At 37.4% G+C, this 19285-nt stretch overlaps 1 protein-coding gene across 3 annotated transcripts in view; it reads left to right on the top strand.

The window, feature by feature from the left end:
* The first annotated feature begins 215 nt into the window (after nt 1–215).
* itpr1a (inositol 1,4,5-trisphosphate receptor, type 1a) overlaps nt 216–19285 on the top strand; it is a 38095-nt gene continuing 19025 nt past the window's right edge. For all 3 annotated transcript variants that reach the window (XM_059570787.1, XM_059570786.1, XM_059570785.1), the window contains exons 1-25: nt 216–355; nt 2396–2504; nt 3365–3435; nt 5663–5778; nt 6506–6592; nt 6737–6895; nt 7043–7141; nt 8658–8741; nt 8852–8998; nt 9095–9190; nt 9530–9684; nt 9765–9864; nt 9949–10109; nt 11095–11236; nt 11328–11486; nt 11987–12159; nt 12437–12556; nt 14896–15090; nt 15168–15419; nt 15513–15654; nt 15838–15985; nt 16628–16818; nt 17056–17182; nt 17263–17317; nt 17402–17567. In XM_059570787.1, coding sequence (XP_059426770.1) covers nt 2413–2504; nt 3365–3435; nt 5663–5778; nt 6506–6592; nt 6737–6895; nt 7043–7141; nt 8658–8741; nt 8852–8998; nt 9095–9190; nt 9530–9684; nt 9765–9864; nt 9949–10109; nt 11095–11236; nt 11328–11486; nt 11987–12159; nt 12437–12556; nt 14896–15090; nt 15168–15419; nt 15513–15654; nt 15838–15985; nt 16628–16818; nt 17056–17182; nt 17263–17317; nt 17402–17567 — 3237 coding nt within the window. In that variant the 5' untranslated portion in view covers nt 216–355; nt 2396–2412. The remainder of the gene's footprint in view (nt 356–2395; nt 2505–3364; nt 3436–5662; nt 5779–6505; nt 6593–6736; nt 6896–7042; nt 7142–8657; nt 8742–8851; nt 8999–9094; nt 9191–9529; nt 9685–9764; nt 9865–9948; nt 10110–11094; nt 11237–11327; nt 11487–11986; nt 12160–12436; nt 12557–14895; nt 15091–15167; nt 15420–15512; nt 15655–15837; nt 15986–16627; nt 16819–17055; nt 17183–17262; nt 17318–17401; nt 17568–19285) is intronic.

Raw genomic sequence — 19285 nt, 5'->3', positions numbered from 1 at the left:
GCATATTTTGGCTATAAATAAACACAGTTTTTCTTTATAGTATCTATAGACCCTTTTTCAAGAAGAGCAAAATTATTTAGTCAAATGAAAGGGAAATTCTGGGTCTTGTAGTTCTTGAATATGTCAGAATATTGAAATAACCGTGGCATAGCACAATTGAAACACAGTTTCCCAGAATCCCGTCGTACTGCACTGTTGACAGAGTCACTCGGCGAGCCGAAAAGAGACGAACATCGGGGCGATGGACCGCTGCTGGACTCTGTGTGAGGAGTCGGGGTAATAACTTTCTCAAACTGAGGACGAAACGTTTTGGAAAATACCACGAACACTTTTGCTCCAACTTCGTCGGAGAGAGGTGAGAGCGACTACACAAGAATGAATAGACTACTAAGAGTTTTGTTCATGAATTATGGTTAATTAAATATTTATTTAATCTGCGGGAGAGCATCGCGCGTCCTGCTGAACCCGCCCCTAGGTTACAAAAACTGTCATGAAAAACTACAAAGATACAAACTCAACAAGGAAGACAAAAGTGTGTCATTTGGCCGGCGCTGATGTTTAATACTGTTTAACGCAATAATTCACAACAATGTTAAGATGAAGTCAAGAAGAGGTCTGGTTCCGTTCGTTTAATCGCATTTAGGACACGCAGTTCATAAAATGCCTCTGCTTTTCACAAATGCGTTTGCAGGATAAAGTTAATGTGTAGCCTACATGCCTGGTCTCATTTCTGGCTTTCTCGTTTTGACATTGTTGTCAAGGGTAGAAAATTTAATCAGTTTCTGTTGTCAAGACAGACGACCTGCTGATCTTAAGCAGATAAGATGGGACAGAATCTGCATTTCGCTTGCCATAGCATCAGATGAAGCTGCAATAAGACAACTATATATATATATATATTCATATAATAACGAAAAACAGTTCTTGTATGTTTTTTGCTTTGTAGGTAAAAAGAAATGCACATGCAAATCCCTCCTCCGCACATCTCTCTCTCTCTCTCTCTCTCTCTCTCTCTCTCTGTCTCTGTCTCTCTCTCTCTCTGTCGGTCTCTCTCTCTCTGTCGGTCTCTCTCTCTCTGTCTCTGTCTCTCTCTCTCTCTGTCGGTCTCTCTCTCTCTGTCGGTCTCTCTCTCTCTGTCTCTGTCTCTCTCTCTCTCTGTCGGTCTCTCTCTCTCTCTCTCTCTCTCTCTCTGTCTCTGTCTCTCTATGCATATTAACGGTTTGGTTGGCTAATCATTTGTTAATCAAATCTAGTAGTAACAGGAAGAATCTGTGGTGATAATACTGTCGTCAGTGGAGTTACATGGAACAGACAGTAGGCCTACAGTATGCTCACAAATCCTGTTTCTTTTTGTCATACAGCAAACCCATTTCTTATCAGATGTGTCTTATCAGTACATTTCCATGTCTTAATATGTTGGATAAACCACAATCTTTTAAAGTGAACAAAAGGTTGCTTGGGCTAGTAAAGTAAAAATGTGATAATGTGTGATAACATTTACAGAAATACTATGAGAGTAAATAATACAGTATTTATTTTCGAAATTATCACTTTATTAAAACAGAATAAATACATTTAGATAACAAATTCATATTATTATTATTATTATTTAGCACTTAGCTGCAAAGGAGTTGACTGTTTTGAGTTAATTTAAATGGAATCCATTGTTGTATTTATGGTTATAAGCATTCAAATTTATTTTGGTATGTTGGTTCAGTATGTCAGTTGCAAATTTGACACTGAATGTTTATTTTTAGTATGGTATTCCAATGCACTGGACTTGGATGAGTGTCCAGCCAGTTAAGTTAATAAATAACTTGCCAACTTGTAATTTGCCAGCATCTGGTAATCAAAACTCAGCGGAGGAATTTGTTTTTGGGATAAACTGAACTTGGAATTAAGAATTTGAATAGTAATGATATAAATTTAGGATGGATTCAGCTTAAACAATAATAACAAATATGAAGATGCAGCAGTCAGTTTTAGAGTCCTCAACTTGTCGTTCTTCACATCATGGTTAACCAATGATTGAATATTTGATATCACATGTTGTTATTTAGTTCATCAGGGCCGCTTGTGGTTTTAAGCCAATTATGACGTCTTTGAAGACATCAAATTGGTTTAGACATGAATAGTCTTCCTTTTTTTCCCCTTTTTTATATTCTGTTTAAAAAGCTCTGCAGAACTTTATTTATTTATATATGTTCTATTTGAAAAATGTTATGTTTTTGTATTATGTGCTATAGTGAATGACACATCTAACCACACATAATACAAATCTGTTGCTTTACTTTAGTAAGTCTATAGGTCTTTTTATGGTTAGAGCTGCTGTTATGCTTGTTTGTTTAATGATAAACCTGCACACAGACCTTGTCATGACCTCTAACCTTTGCAGGTGGTGGAGTGGTTGTCATGGTGGATAAAATGTCAAGTTTCCTGCACATTGGGGATGTTTGCTCCCTTTATGCTGAAGGCTCTACCAGTGGCTTCATAAGCACTTTGGGGTGAGTTGACTGATACTCCCTGTTATAATATAATGCTTTGAAATAGCATGTTCATAAACTTTAATTGAAAGCGGATATTTTGAGCAGGACATTTCAAATGAATTTGTTCCAAGAGTGATAATTACAGCAAATAAATGATTAACAAGCAGAACCAGCTCATTTGTTAGAGGTCCACATACTCTTTTTCCATGAATTCCTTAACATTAACCCCTTCTGTTTTCTGCTGACAAATATCTTAAAGGAATACTTCACCCCCCAAAACTGGCATCATTACACTCCCTTGTGTTTTTCTTTCTTTCTTGGAACACAAAAGGAGATGTTTAACAGAGTGTCTAAGATTATTAAAGCAATCCTTTCAGTGAGAAACTACATATTGTTGACACTCTTCATCAAACAAACCTATGATGAGACTTTTGCTATAGTGTACGAGTCATATGGAGCATCAGTCTCCATTTATTGTAAAAATATGAACTAGTGCTAAATATCTTCTGTTGAGTTCCTTGGAAGAAACCAAGGTAATACAGGTTTGGAATGATGAAAGGATGAGTACATATTCACAGTTTTTTAATATTTGGTTGATCTAAACCTGATCAAGAGAATGCTAATCTTTGATGTGTAAATAAGAATAACCCGCTGTCATCTGTTTAACCGTGTGTGTGTGTGTGTGTCTGTGTTTTTGGCTGACTGGTCGTGGAATTTGGAAAATGTCCAGTAAGCTGCTTTGGGCCAAAAAGGCTAAATACAGGCACACACTCACAAGTGCACTGCACACACCATTATTTACTCACTCAAATACGCAGATGCACTGACAAACCAAAAGTACAAACATCTATAGAGTAACACTCGTTTGTTTCAATCAGGTTGGTTGATGACCGATGTGTTGTCCAACCAGATGCAGGGGACCTGAACAACCCACCCAAGAAGTTCAGGGGTGAGCAGTTTGTGTGTGTGTGTTTGTAGATGTTATGCTGGTTTATTATTTTTTAGTTAAGACAGGAAGTTCAGTTACTTAAACTGTTCTTTGAAGTCAAAGGACATACGTATCCTAGAGAAAAGTTTATCATTTCTATGAAAACCCCTTAATTTAGCAAATCATCCTTCATTCTTTGGAGTTAATAAACTATTGTAGTTCAAATCTTGCACTGTATTATTGTCAAAATCAGTGTCAAACAGTCTGATCTCATTTCTATGGATGCTTACTTTGCTGTGGAAATTAATACCAACACAGTAAGTGGAGATCTACTTAGTTAAAGGACTTGAAAAATGATTGTACTTCAAAGGCTGTGTGTGGTTGAGGCTGACTGCCCTCTAAACTCCCCACTTCACTCGAAATGCATCTGCTGGTGACACAGAGAAGCTACATCAGGAGTAGGTGTGTGAGTACATTTATACATTGGTGTGTGCTGGTTTTCATAACTAGTTGGCTACTGAATATTAAAGGAATAGTTTGTCCCATAATGAAAATCCTGTCATAAATTACACAGATTTTATGATTTATTCCAAGTCCTCTGAAGCTATCCACCTTATTTTTCAATGCCGATTGCCGATTAAATGGGCAAGACTTGTAGGGCTGTAGGGAAACAACGAGAATAATAATAAAGTGCAGTAAACAGTAAAACAGTAAACAGTAAAACTGGTGCCAGTAAAACTGGCACCACAAACCAGTTTGTTCATAATTAAGGTAATATATCAAAATAATATGGTAAGATACTCCAGTGTGCAATATCAAGTGACAAGCTGTTTTGCCACACCTGCTCTTATGGGGAAAAATAAGGTAAATTTTTTTTTTGGAGGAAAAGACAGAAATCGAAATAATTCTCTTAAATTTTAATCTGAGTTATATACAAATAGTTACATACAGTTACATACTGTGCATATACAGTCCTCACATCATGAAATACACTTAAATATTTAAGTGCAATTTGGGGTCGGTATGATTTTTGAAGGAAGTCTAATATGCTCATTAGGCTACATTTAAAACAGGAAAAAAATGAATGTTATTACAATTTAAAATAATTAAACTTAAATTTAAATTTAATAATAAATTATTTCTGTTTTTCTGTTTTGAATAAAATAATGAACTATACCTTTAACATTGATCTATTTCTATATCGAATCTCAATAACTCAGCTCTTCTGATAAATAAACCCTGCACAGTGTGCTTGAGTCTGTGATGAAGGGAGGGAGAGAGAGAGAGAGATAATTGTCTGCTGGTCAGTGGGCCCCAGTAGAGAGGAATGCGTACTATTTCCTTCAAATATAAACACACACCAAAGCAAAATGGAAGCATGTGATGGTCCGTTTTCTATTGTTATTATTTTATGTATATATTTCTTTTGTTTGGGTAAACATTAATTTCCAATTTAAGATTGGCTTCTGGCAAATGATAAATGATAAACATAGACTGGCATTGAAGGAGGGACCTGAGCTATTTCATAGTGGCTTGGTGTGAGGAATCTTTTAAAAATAAACCAATACCAGTAAGCAACACCCTGACAACCACCCATAACACCATTGTATTAACATTGTGAGCATTTTAGCAGTAACCTTTAACCTTTAATATTAAAAATATTGCCTTTTTTGTAATCAGACACTCCTAAACACTGTTGTTTTTATGTGAGAGCATGTTCTACATTTCCTCTAATGACCCCAGAGCTTTTTGGTGTTTTATCAGCCCAATCTGCAGAAAACTGGAAACAGTGACCAGATTCTCTCTCCATCTCTCTCTCTCTCTCTCTCTGTCAGTCTTCCTGTCTTTGACTCCCCCTCTCTCCTTATTTGGTGAGACTGGAGTTCTCCTGGAAAGAAGAAGTGCATTTTCACTTTTATGCCTGTAGTTCTTTTCTTATCACTTTTGAAAATACTGTCAGTGTGTCTCTTCAGTCTTGCTACATCCTCTTGAATTTATGTTTATTTTTTAAATTAGGCTCTGTGAAAATGTTAGAAGTTTTTTTTTTTGCATCTGATCGGCATGTACACTCAAACCACACAGACAGAGTTTCCATGCTTACCATTTATGATCACCTTGTCGTCCTCATCAGCAGATCTTGAAAGCTGTATGTTTCTGAAATACAGTAAATGTGTGGATGTGAGTTGTTCTATCTGTCTGTGCTAGAATGAAATGTATGTTCCCTCTTTCTCTTTCTCTCTCTCTGTAGACTGTCTGTTCAGACTGTGTCCCATGAACAGATATTCTGCACAGAAACAGTTCTGGAAAGCTGCCAAACCTGGAGGAACCAGCACCACGGAGACTGTTCTGCTCAACAAACTCCATGTGAGTGCGAAGCTTAGTCTTTCCCTAAGTGTGAGCTGTTTTGTTTATATTAATATAGGGAATTCCACTCGCTACTTCAGAATAACACTGCCCATAATGCTGGTCTAGAACTGGTATCCACACCTCAAATGATTATCTGTTGGCAACCCATGAACATACAGAGTCCCAAACCCATTAGTAACAACTATCCTGAGAATACAATGCTAAGTTCAAAATTAATTGGTGGCAGTGACAGGTGTTTTCTTCCATACTGTGATGCACATCCAAATGAAACCGATGACCAAATAGATAAAAATGTTGGGTGGGGACTTGGTTCTGTCCATCAGTTTTTGATGGATGGAGACTGTTCAACTAAATGTGAGCTTAAAGTCGATTGTAAGAAAGGGGCGGGTTTGAAGCAACTTAAATTATTGTCAGCAGACAATAGTTTTTTTGGAGTCTGTCACAAGATTCAGTTATGACATTTTGCTTAGGAATTTGGGAGGTAAAAAAAACCCTTTAAAGGCAGCAAACATGAAAAAAATTTTTTCCCAAGAACTGGAACTGGTAAACATGAAATAATTTTGATTTGTGTGTTTTATTTCATGAAAATATACTGCTATTTGTGAATGTCTGTCAATGGAGAAAGATTCATCATCATCCATCCACCAGCAGAGGCTAACAGCAAGAACACGATTTGTAAAAAATTTTCTCTAATTCTTTTATTTCTCACATTATATTTTTTTAGCATGCTGCTGATTTAGAAAAGAAACAAAATGAATCGGAGAACAAAAAGCTTTTAGGAACAGTCATTCAGTATGGCAATGTCATCCAGGTAAATCCTTCACAAGCACATGAGCACAAGTATTACTTTAGATAATATTTAAATTGCCTGTGTAATACAGAACATTTTAATATGTAGAAATTCAGACTATTTACCCGTCAAATTAATTGTGTAATTGTTCACGTACATTTGCAGCTTCTCCATTTGAAGAGTAATAAGTATCTGACGGTAAATAAGCGTTTACCAGCTCTTCTTGAGAAGAACGCCATGCGTGTAACCTTGGACGCTGCAGGGAATGAAGGCTCATGGTTCTACATCCAGCCTTTCTATAAGCTCCGCTCTATTGGAGACAATGTGAGTATATCATCAACCTCTGCAAAACAGGCACAGTAATCTTGATTATTAATTTGATTAATTGGGCAGTCCTGCTTCTTGCCCTTACATAAACACCAATTAGAGTTACACTTGTATTGTATCTGTGTGTGTCAATGTGTATTTCAGGTGGTTATTGGAGATAAGGTTGTGTTAAACCCAGTCAATGCTGGACAGCCACTTCATGCCAGTAGCCATCAGCTTGTTGATAATCCAGGATGCAATGAAGTAAAATACACATATACACAAATTGCTATGTTAACAAAGATACTAGTGTATTGCATACTGTACAGTTTGTACTGCATATCTTCACAGCATCACATCAATCCATTGCATGTTTAATTTTGTTAGTGATCCAGTTATCTAAAAATAAATGAGTACTTTGGAATTAAAATTACATTTTGGGCAAAAAAGTCTTAAAGGTCCCCTTCTTCGTGATCCCATGTTTTAAACTTTAGTTAGTGTGTAATGTTGTTGTTAGAGTATTAATAATATCTGTAAAATTCTAAAGCTCAAAGTTCAATGCCAAGCAAGATATTTTATTTAACAGGATTTGCCTACAAAAAACGACCCGTTTGGACTACATCCCTCTAGTTCCTGCAGTAATGACGTCACTAAAACAGTTTTTTGACTAGCCTCCGCCCACATGAGTTCACAAAAAGGGGGGCGTGGTCTTGTTGCGCTCTGACGGAGAAGAGGAAGAACTGCGTTTTGTGTTTGTCGCCATGTCGTTGAAACGCTGTTATTTTCATCTCGGAGTCCAATCATCTTTGTTTGGCCTTCCCAGGGATGCTGTACTTGGAGATTAATGGTTACAATTTATGTTTAACTCGGTTCCCGAAAATTATAATCCACACGTAAAACTATGTGCAGCACATTTTGCTGATGACAGCTTGCTGAGGACAACTTCCTCAATCTCAATCAGTTTAATGCCGGATTCGCACAAAGATTATTCTTGAAAGATGGAGCAGTTCCCTCTTTGTCTGGAGAAGGCGTTGTTTATGAACCACAACCGGTAAGTGTATTTTATTATTTAAATTGGTGCGTTTAACAGTTTCTGTAAATTATTACACAAAGGGCAACGCTGTTTAGCTTTGTTAACTAGATGTTAGGGCTGTGGAAAAAAACTAATGCGATTTTCATGCGCATCTCGTCAGTAAATACACTCCTGTGATTATAAGTACATCTCCAGCACATGCTCCTGCCCACTTGCTTCTCATAACTAGCCCAATCGCGCATTTCCAGGAGGGCAGCCTGCTCTAAGCTGCTGTCAAATCACAACACAGGAACCGCTGGCACAATCAGATCTCACTACGTATTTCTAAAGGAGGGACTTTATAGAACAAGGAAGTCATCCGCCCGTTTTTATGACAGTGAAAACAGCGCTATACAGATAGGTGAATTGTGTGAAAAATACTGTGTTTTTTTACACGCGAAACATGAACACATGTTATATTGCACACTGTAAACACAATCAAAGCTTCAAAAAAGCGCGAAAAACGGGACCTTTAAATCTTGGCAGTCTGGGTTCATTTTTTTTTTATTGTAGCTTTTATTCTGCACAGTATACATACTGGATACTGAAAATTTTAATACATTTAGATAAATGTAATGATTTAATAAAAGGAAATCTCTTGAATTTATTTGTTTTAGTTTATTTTAATGCTCGTTTTATGTTATTTTAATTCTCTTTGGGGGTCTGTTTAGGCTCAATAGGTTAAAGTTTTATATTTTTCTCTTTCAGGTGAATTCAGTGAACTGCACCACCAGTTGGAAAATTGTTCTCTTCATGAAATGGAGCGACAACCAGGAGGTTGTCTTGAAAGGAGTATGTTGTGTACACATCCACACTGCACAAACAATGCCCTTCACTTTTTTAAGGCCTATATTTGACTAGAATAAATATTTATGGCCTTTTAATTAAATATGTTTTATCAGGGTGATGTGGTGAGGCTGTTCCATGCAGAGCAGGAGAAGTTTCTGACATGCGACGAACACAGAAAAAAGCAGTATGTCTTTTTGCGTACCACCGGGCGCCAGTCTGCAACCTCTGCCACTAGTAGCAAAGCACTCTGGGAGGTTGAGGTAATTTTAGGACTTAACTTTGTGAAGTTGAACAGATGTTTCTTTGTGTGATTTTATCAGCTTGGGTACCTAAACAGATGTTTGGATGCTCTTCAGGTGGTTCAGCATGATCCCTGCAGAGGCGGAGCCGGCTACTGGAACAGTCTCTTCAGGTTCAAACATCTGGCCACTGGCCATTACCTTGCTGCAGAGGTAAGACTGATATGTTACCTGGAATAAGAGTTCATGCACAAACACACATGCAAATACATCAGAGTGTGTCATATTTATGTTAACAAGAGCAAAGAACGTGATTTTATCTAATTGTTCTCACCCTATTGTGATCATGTAAATCCAAACTATGAATAATAATGCCTGGAGACCCATTCCTCTGTGAGTGGGTGTTTGAGAGCATGTGTGGCTGTATTTTTATCTGAACTCATTCTGAGCCATTTGAGGTTCTCTTTACCTTGTTGATCTTGTTTCAACACACATTAGTTTAGCCAAAACGGTCATCTTGACTGAGCAACTGATTAGTTGTTTCTCTCGCAGCTGGATTCAGAGCAGGAAGTGATGCGTGCACGTGTACGCAACCCTCAGGACAAAGTTATGTACACATTGGTGTCCGTTCCTGATGGCAATGACATATCATCGATCTTTGAGCTTGACCCCACTACCCTGAGAGGAGGAGACTCACTTGTGCCAAGGTACAGTGAGATTGTGACTTGTGACTTCTGATTAAGTAAATATATATTAACCATGCTGTATTTTGGATTGTACTTGTCAGAAACTCATATGTGAGGCTCAGGCATCTCTGCACCAATACATGGGTTCACAGCACCAACCAGCCAATAGATAAAGAGGAAGAGAAACCGGTCATGCTCAGAGTGAGTTTCTGTCTGTGTATGACTGTAGCTTTGGTTTATGGATCCTTTGAAGTGTGTCTCCTTCACTCTATATTTGTTTCTCAGATAGGAACATCTCCTCTGAAGGAAGATAAAGAGGCGTTTGCTATAGTGCCAGTTTCTCCAGCTGAGGTTCGCGATTTGGACTTTGCTAATGATGCTAGTAAAGTCTTAGCTTCCATTGCAGCCAAACTGGAGAAGGGCACCATCACCCAGAATGAGAGGAGGTAGAGGTTACATCCATCTATTCATCCATGTGTAGATCCATCCATCCATCTATCCATCTGTCTGTCTTTCCTTCCATTCATCCATCCATCCAGCCATCCATTTGTTTGTCTGGCTTTCTGTCTTTCTTTCAGCAATATAGTCACCCATTATGACCCATCTGTCTGTGTGTCCTTCTATCATTTTTTTTATCAATTTTTTTTATTAATCCATCCATTATCTTTTCATCCGTCTATTTTTATTCTTTCCATCCATCCATTTATTCATATCTTTCCATTTGTCTATATTGCTTCAACCATCCAGCCATCAATTTATTCATCCATCCATCCATCTGTCATCCTTTCACTTTTTCTTTTAAACTATTTATTCATCTTTTCATTCATCCAATCATCCGTCCATTTGACAACTTTCCATCCATCATCTCCACATCTGTTCTTTTCCTTAATCCATCATCCGTCTATCCATTAATTTATCCATCCATCCATCCATCAATCTTTTCATCATTCATCTATCCATTCATCTGTCCTTCCTTCCTTCAGTTCTTTCTTCTTTCCATCCATCTATCCATTCTCTGTACAGTATTTGTCCTTCCATCCTGTCTTCCACCATTTATGTATCTTTTCATTTCACTTTTTGTTTTTTCATCCATCTACACATCCATCTCTCATTTTTTCCTTTTTTCTCCTTTCTTCCTTCCTTGTTTTTTCCTTTCATTCACACATCTGTCCATCTATAAATCCACCAATCTACCTGTCCTTTTGAACTTCCTTCCATCTTTTGTCTGTTCTTTAATCTGTCCAGTTGTCCACTTTCTTTCATCCTTTCACCCATCTATCCATCCATTGTTGGTTCACCTGATTTATTCCTTATATTATTCTTTGAGTTCCTGCAATTACTGTGTTTTTAACCCATCAATCTTTATGCTAATTGTTTAAATCGTCTCACACTTACAAAAACATGCATCTCACCATCACTGTCTTACACAAGGTCAGTGACAAAGCTTCTGGAGGATCTGGTGTATTTTGTGGTGGACATTCCCAGCAGTGCTCAGGATGTGCTGGAGATCACAGTCAACAAACCTAACAGAGAGCGGCAGAAACTCATGAGAGAGCAGAACATACTCAAACAGGCACTTACTATATCACATCTTAGGTTTGTTCTAAAACATCTCACTAACATTTAAATGACATTTTAATTTATCTTGTGCTGCGACTGACCAGATATTCAAGCTGCTGCAGGCCCCATTCACTGATAGTGGGGACGGCCCTATGTTGCGTCTGGAAGAGCTCGCAGACCAACGTCACGCACCCTTCCGTCACATCTGTCGGCTCTGCTACAGAGTCCTACGTCACTCACAACAGGACTATCGCAAAAATCAGGTAAACTAAACTACTAAAATAAAAATAAAAGCAATGCAAACCATTTGTAACGCTACTGGTACTACAGTACTCACAACCCCTTACCGTATTTTTCGGACTATAAGTCGCATCTGATTATAAGTCGCATCAGTCCAAAAATACGTCATGATGAGGAAATAAACATATATAAGTCGCACTGGACTATAAGTCGCATTTATTTAGAACCAAGCACCAAGAGAAAACATTACCGTCTACAGCCGCGAGAGGGCGCTCTATGTCTTCAGTGTAGGATACAGGAGCACTGAGCAGCATAGAGCGCCCTCTCGCGGCTGTAGACGGTAATGTTTTCTATTGGTTCATTTCTCTTGGTTCATATCTCTCGGTTCATGTCAAATTAATTTTGATAAATAAGTCGCACCGGACTATAAGTCACAGGAACAGCCAAACTATGAAAAAAAGTGTGACTTATAGTTCGGAAAATACGGTAAATATTCTCTCATTCTCTGACTTTTTGTCTCTAGGAGTACATAGCAAAGCAGTTCCGCTTCATGCAAAAGCAGATAGGATATGATGTGCTTGCTGAAGACACTATTACAGCTCTGCTGCACAACAACAGGAAGCTTCTAGAGAAACACATCACTGCAGCTGAGATAGACACCTTCGTCAGCCTGGTCCGCAAGAACAGAGAGCCCAGGTGTGCGAAAATATATTTGCATAAATGTTCTTGGTCATTTATATTTCATTCATTCATTTAGCAGACCCTTTCATCTAAAGCAACAAACAAAAGACAAATGTTAGAATAAAAGTGATTCATCTTAAATACATACTGGTACAGAGATGCTGTAAAATATATGCTTTAAAGTAAGACTTTAGAACAGTAGAAGTGTAGTAAACTGTTTTTCGATAATTGAATGACCTGACTAAATTTGTTATCCTGAATGACTGAGTTTTCTTTGTCCATGTTTCTCTAGATTTCTGGACTACTTGTCAGATTTGTGTGTGTCTATGAATAAATCCATCCCTGTCACTCAAGAACTCATCTGTAATGCTGTGCTGGACCCAGCAAATGCAGACATCCTCATCGAAACCAAGTACACTGACTATTATATGTACATATTTAGAACAATATACAGTACATGATTTTTTTTTTTTTTTTACATATTTTTATTTAACAAAGTGGCATTTAATTGATGAAATAGTGACAGTGAAGACATTACTAAAAAATGTTATTTTAAATAAATGCTGTTCTTTTAAACTTCCTATCCTTCAAAGAATCCTGAAAATAAGTATCACCGTTTCCACCAGCAACACATCTGATTTATGTTGTGTAAAATTAATAAAAATTAATGTTTTTTAAGGGAGCAAATCAGCATTCAGCTTTTTCATCACAAGAATAAATTACATTTTCAAATCCATTACAATTTACATAGAAATGAAAAATAAAATAAAAGTAATAACATTTTAAAATATACAGTATATAGAATACATTTACTTATAATAAAATACAAACATTGAAAAATCTTACTGACTGCAAACTTTTGAAAGGTAGTGTAGCAGAACACTATATATATATATATATATATATATATATATATATATATATAATTTATATTTATATATTTATATATATGTGTGTGTACATAATATACAACCCGAATTCCGGAAAAGTTGGGACGTTTTTTAAATTTTAATAAAATGAAAACTACAGGAATTTCAAATCACATGAGCCAATATTTTATTCACAATAGAACATAGATAACGTAGCAAATGTTTAAACTGAGAAATTTTACACTTTTATCCACTTAATTAGCTCATTTAAAATTTAATGCCTGCTACAGGTCTCAAAAAAGTTGGCACGGGGGCAACAAATGGCTAAAAAAGCAAGCAGTTTTGAAAAGATTCAGCTGGGAGAACATCTAGTGATTAATTAAGTTAATTGATATCAGGTCTGTAACATGATTAGCTATAAAAGCTTTGTCTTAGAGAAGCAGAGTCTCTCAGAAGTAAAGATGGGCAGAGGCTCTCCAATCTGTGAAAGACTGCGTAAAAAAATTGTGGAAAACTTTAAAAATAATGTTCCTCAACGTCAAATTGCAAAGGCTTTGCAAATCTCATCATCTACAATGCATAACATCATCAAAAGATTCAGAGAAACTGGAGAAATCTCTGTGCGTAAGGGACAAGGCCGGAGACCTTTATTGGATGCCCGTGGTCTTCAGGCTCTCAGACGACACTGCATCACTCATCGGCATGATTGTGTCAATGACATTACTAAATGGGCCCAGGAATACTTTCAGAAACCACTGTCGGTAAACACAATCCGCCGTGCCATCAGCAGATGCCAACTAAAGCTCTATCATGCAAAAAGGAAGCCATATGTGAACATGGTCCAGAAGCGCCGTCGTGTCCTGTGGGCCAAGGCTCATTTAAAATGGACTATTTCAAAGTGGAATAGTATTTTATGGTCAGACGAGTCCAAATTTGACATTCTTGTTGGAAATCACGGACGCCGTGTCCTCCGGGCTAAAGAGGAGGGAGACCTTCCAGCATGTTATCAGCGTTCAGTTCAAAAGCCAGCATCTCTGATGGTATGGGGGTGCATAAGTGCATACGGTATGGGCAGCTTGCATGTTTTGGAAGGCTCTGTGAATGCTGAAAGGTATATAAAGGTTTTAGAGCAACATATGCTTCCCTCCAAACAACGTCTATTTCAGGGAAGGCCTTGTTTATTTCAGCAGGACATTGCAAAACCACATACTGCAGCTATAACAACAGCATGGCTTCGTCGTAGAAGAGTCCGGGTGCTAACCTGGCCTGCCTGCAGTCCAGATCTTTCACCTATAGAGAACATTTGGCGCATCATTAAACGAAAAATACGTCAAAGACGACCACGAACTCTTCAGCAGCTGGAAATCTATATAAGGCAAGAATGGGACCAAATTCCAACAGCAAAACTCCAGCAACTCATAGCCTCAATGCCCAGACGTCTTCAAACTGTTTTGAAAAGAAAAGGAGATGCTACACCATGGTAAACATGCCCCGTCCCAACTATTTTGAGACCTGTAGCAGAAATCAAAATTGAAATGAGCTCATTTTGTGCATAAAATTGTAAACTTTCTCAGTTTAAACATTTGCTATGTTATCTATGTTCTATTGTGAATAAAATATTGGCTCATGTGATTTGAAAGTCTTTTAGTTTTCATTTTATTAAAATGTAAAAAACGTCCCAACTTTTCCGGAATTCGGGTTGTATAACTAATATAATTCAGCAATCTCAATATAGAACAGGCAGTTATATGATTGAGGGTAAATGAAAAAATCCTATCACCACTGATTCATGCCAAAAAGTGTGATGAAATGCAAGAGTTAAAAATAGTGAGTGTATTATTGAGTGAATGTGTGTGTGTGTGTGTGTGTGTTTGTATGTCAGGCTTGTGTTATCACGGTTTGAGGTGCCAGGAACAGTGCTCGGCGAGAGTGTGGAGGACGAAGAGGAGGATGAGGAGGAGGTATGGTTGTTCTGGAAGGACAGTACAGGAGAGATGAAGAGTAAGAGCATCAGAGAGCTTGCACAGGACGCCAGAGATGGACACACAGAGGACCAGGACGTTATCAATTATTACAGGTATGCACACACACCCACACTTAAATGCAGTGTGAGGAAAATTATGCAGAAATGTAATAATAACATCCATCTGTCAGGTATCAGCTGAACTTGTTTGCGCGAATGTGTCTGGATCGGCAGTACCTGGCCATTAACAAGATATCAGCACAACTGGATGTGGATCTGATCCTGCGCTGCATGTCAGATGAAGACTTGCCCTTTGACCTCAGAGCCTCATTCTGCCGCATGATGCTGCACATGCATGTAGACCGAGACCCTCAGGAGCAGGTTACCCCTGTCAAATATGCTCGGCTGTGGTCTGAAATCCCTTCTCAAATTGCCATTGATGAGTAAGTGGTTCACTTTAGAATCAGACAAACAGTGAAAAGCCCTTTTAGCGAGTGGTCAGCTCATTGGCCAGTCATTTTTATGTTTCTGACCAGTTATGATAGCGATGGGACATCACGTGATGAGGTAAAGGAGCGCTTCTCTCAGACGATGGAATTTGTGGAGAATTACCTGCAAAATGTTGTGTGCCAGAGTTTCCCATTTTCAGACAAGGAGAAAAACAAGCTCACTTTTGAGGTGTGTCAATTCATGAAAGTTACATCCTTGCATCTTATTCACTATTATGTGCACATTAGGCTCATTCTAGATTGCACTATATAAACCAATATTTGTCTTGCACAATTAACAATGTAATGTGAGCTTTGCTTTAAAAAAAAAAAAAAGTCAACACTTTTCATTTTTTCACTGTCTGTTCTATAGGTTGTGAACCTGGCGAGGAACCTTATCTATTTTGGTTTCTATAACTTCAGTGACCTGCTAAGGTTGACCAAAATCCTGCTGGCCATCCTGGACTGTGTCCATATCAGCACTCCCTTCCCCATCATGCAGCCTGGAGACCGTGGCAAAGGTCAGAAACACCACTAGCTATGGATATTAACTCAGAAATGTCCTCCAGGTGGTAACAACATCTTAACTGATTCAAGTCAAACATGTTATTTGAATATAGTTTTTTCAGACATGTTAAAATATTACTTAAAAAAAGGATAATATATTTATAAAAATGTAATATTTAGAGCTGTCAGTTTAACATGTTAACATAATTAGTTATTAAAAAATAATGTGATTAAAATATTTTAACACAGTCTTACATTTCATACAGTTGACAAATATGACACAGGACAACAACTCCATAAATGCAGTTATTCCCTAAAAATTCAAGATATTGGTGCAAAAAAATGTCCCTGTATGAGTTTTTGTCTTATATTTATATCATATGATAAGCAATATCACACAAGCAACGAGAGCAATATCACACGAGTGCTGTTTTTGTCATGAAGAACACAAGTGCAAATGTGATTTTATATAACAGTTCAGTAAAAAAGTAATTGTGTGAAATTTGAACACAATATTGCAGGTTACCTCTTTTTACAGTCTAAATTATAAAGTTAATGAAATAGCTTTCACTTCAAGTAAATACGTCACAGACTGCTTTGCTGAAAAATTGCTTATTTGAAAGTGCGCTCACATCTTTTTCTGACCATCTCTATAGGAAGTAATGTGATGCGGTCCATCCATGGAGTGGGAGAGCTGATGACACAGGTGGTCTTGAGGGGTGGGGGATTCCTGCCAGCCACCAACCACAACCCTCCTAACAGAGATGAAGTCAAAGCCCAGAGTGAACCTCAGAAACAAGACATACTGGTGATGGACACCAAACTCAAGATCATTGAGATCCTACAGGTGTTAAAACCTAGTCTGTCATTGGATTGTAATTACATACTGGTAAAAAAAAATTTATAGCCTGAATGCACTGTAAGTGGCTTTGGATAAAAGCGTCTGCTAAATGCATAAATGTATGTGAATGTAGTTCTGTTTAAATCATTGTTTGAGAAATTCATGGCCTGAATGCCCAGGATATGCCAAACTTGTTGCGTTTAAGTTAAACAAATCTTTACTGACTGTCTCATTTTTATGTAGTTCATTCTAAATGTCAGGTTGGACTACAGGATCTCCTGCCTGCTCTGTATCTTTAAAACAGAGTTTGATGAGAGCGTCTCTCAAACAGAGCCGTCTGTAAACCAGGACTCTCCTGCCAGTGTTCAAGGTGAAATGAGCAAGTGTGTGTTTGTGTCAGTATCAGCTGGTATGGGTAAATGTTGTCTGAATAACCACTGCCTTTGTTAGGAGCTCTGGACTTTGAACACATTGAAGAGCAAGCGGAGGGGATTTTTGGAGGAAGGTAAGAAGGTTGTGCTCTTTGATATAATTTGTGTTATGTTTGTATGCCATATGTGTGTGAATATGTGTGTGTTTGTGTATCTAGTGAAGAAAACACCCGACTGGATCTTGATGATCACGGTGGCCGGACGTTTCTGAGGGTCTTACTGCACCTGACCATGCATGACTATCCTCCACTGGTGTCACGAGCCCTTCACCTCCTCTTCCGACACTTCAGCCAGCGGCAGGAGGTCTTACAGGCCTTCAAGCAGGTATTCGTTCATTCATTCATCCATTCATTCATCCTTGTCGGTATTCAGTTTTACACAGTATGCTTTTTTGTTTTGTAGTAGTTTTTGTGGTTCACTTTTAGAATCAGACAAACAGTGAAAAGCCCTTTTAGTGAGTGGTCAGCTCATTGGCCAGTCATTTTTGTCTGTCATTTTGTCAGTCATGTGTCTGACCAGTTATGATAACGACGGGACATCACATGATGAGGTGAAGAAGCGCTTCTCTCAGACGATGGAGTTTGTGGAGAATTACCTGCAAAATGTTATGTGCCAGAGTTTTCCATTTTCAGACAAGGAGAAAAAGAAAAATTTTGTCTTTTGACAAATAAAATTGTCTGCCCCATTTTATATAAGGTGCCCTTAACTACTATGTACTTAAATTTAAATTAATCATTTGATACCATGCATTTATTGTGTACATGCATGTTTTTATATTGTACTTATATTTAAAAAATATCTTTAATGATATTTCTGTAATTACATTTATAATTACACTGCTGACCCATCCCTTGTCCCCTAACCACCACCAAACTTGTCCCTAACCTTACCAGAATCCCACATTAATTGCAGCAAAAGTCTTTTGTAATACAATATGAACACAATAAGTACATTGTACTTATTTTTTGTTGTAAGCACAGTAGTTAAGGCCAACTAATATAAAGTTGAACTAAATTGTCTTGTCAAGTAAATTTTACTCTGGGTAAAATGGCATGTAATGTAAATAGCATTTTAGTTAAAATGCAATTATATTATTCATTAGGGATGAGCGAGTACAGCATTATCTGTATCCGTATCTGTTAACCATTTGAATTATCTGTATCTGTATCTGTACTCGGACTGGGCGGGGCCTAACCCGGAAGTGGGTCTGGTTGACTTAAAATGGGCGTGGCTTTAACCGGTATGTTATTTTAGGCATGCAATTAATAGGGGTTGATCAGAAATTGTTATATTTATTGCTGATTAGAAAACTATTTACATGACAGCATCAGCATTGAGCTTCAGATCAATGGTTTTGATCACGATAACAAACGAACTATATACAGAACAAGTTTTGCAACAATGAATACAACACATGCGGTTGCAATTATGAAGTTAAATGTAATGAACAAGAGTTTTCATCTCAACATAACTTTCTTTTTTTAACTTTAAATTTTTTTTATAATCAGTGTGATTTTTTTATTTTTTGGGTCTTTTTTATTTTTTTTATTTCCACACCAGGTATGTGTGTGTGTGTGTGTGTAGCTAATTAATTTGTAATATAGTTTTATATACCACAACTACCTTTATTTATTTTTTATGAAATACAGCAAGAAATAAGTGTCACTCAGTGTGTGAAGTCAAAAAACTGGTTAGAGCCAGCTGACGTTTAAAAAAGAAAAAAAAATCTCCGACAGGCAGAGACGCAACGCGAGTTTTTATTTAATCCGAGCACAGATATTGACTCGTATTACTTGTATAATACTTGTACTCGGCAAAAGTGCTTTATCCGTACCGGATACTCGTTTCAGCCGAGTATCCGGCTCAACTCTATTATTCATCTAATTTATTATTTTAAAATTATAATAATTTTAATTACATATTTGTAATCATTTTAATTAGTTGTCTTATTGAGGGGAAAAAAGCTTTTGTGAACAAACCTTTTAATGAATGAATGATACATTTATATAGTGCTTTACTATGTATTACTGCCTTTTACAATC

This window comes from Carassius carassius, chromosome 17, assembly GCF_963082965.1.
Source record: "Carassius carassius chromosome 17, fCarCar2.1, whole genome shotgun sequence".
Taxonomy (NCBI): Eukaryota; Metazoa; Chordata; class Actinopteri; order Cypriniformes; family Cyprinidae; genus Carassius; species Carassius carassius.
Note: the sequence above shows the minus strand (reverse complement) of the source record. Positions and strands in the feature narration are given on the sequence as shown.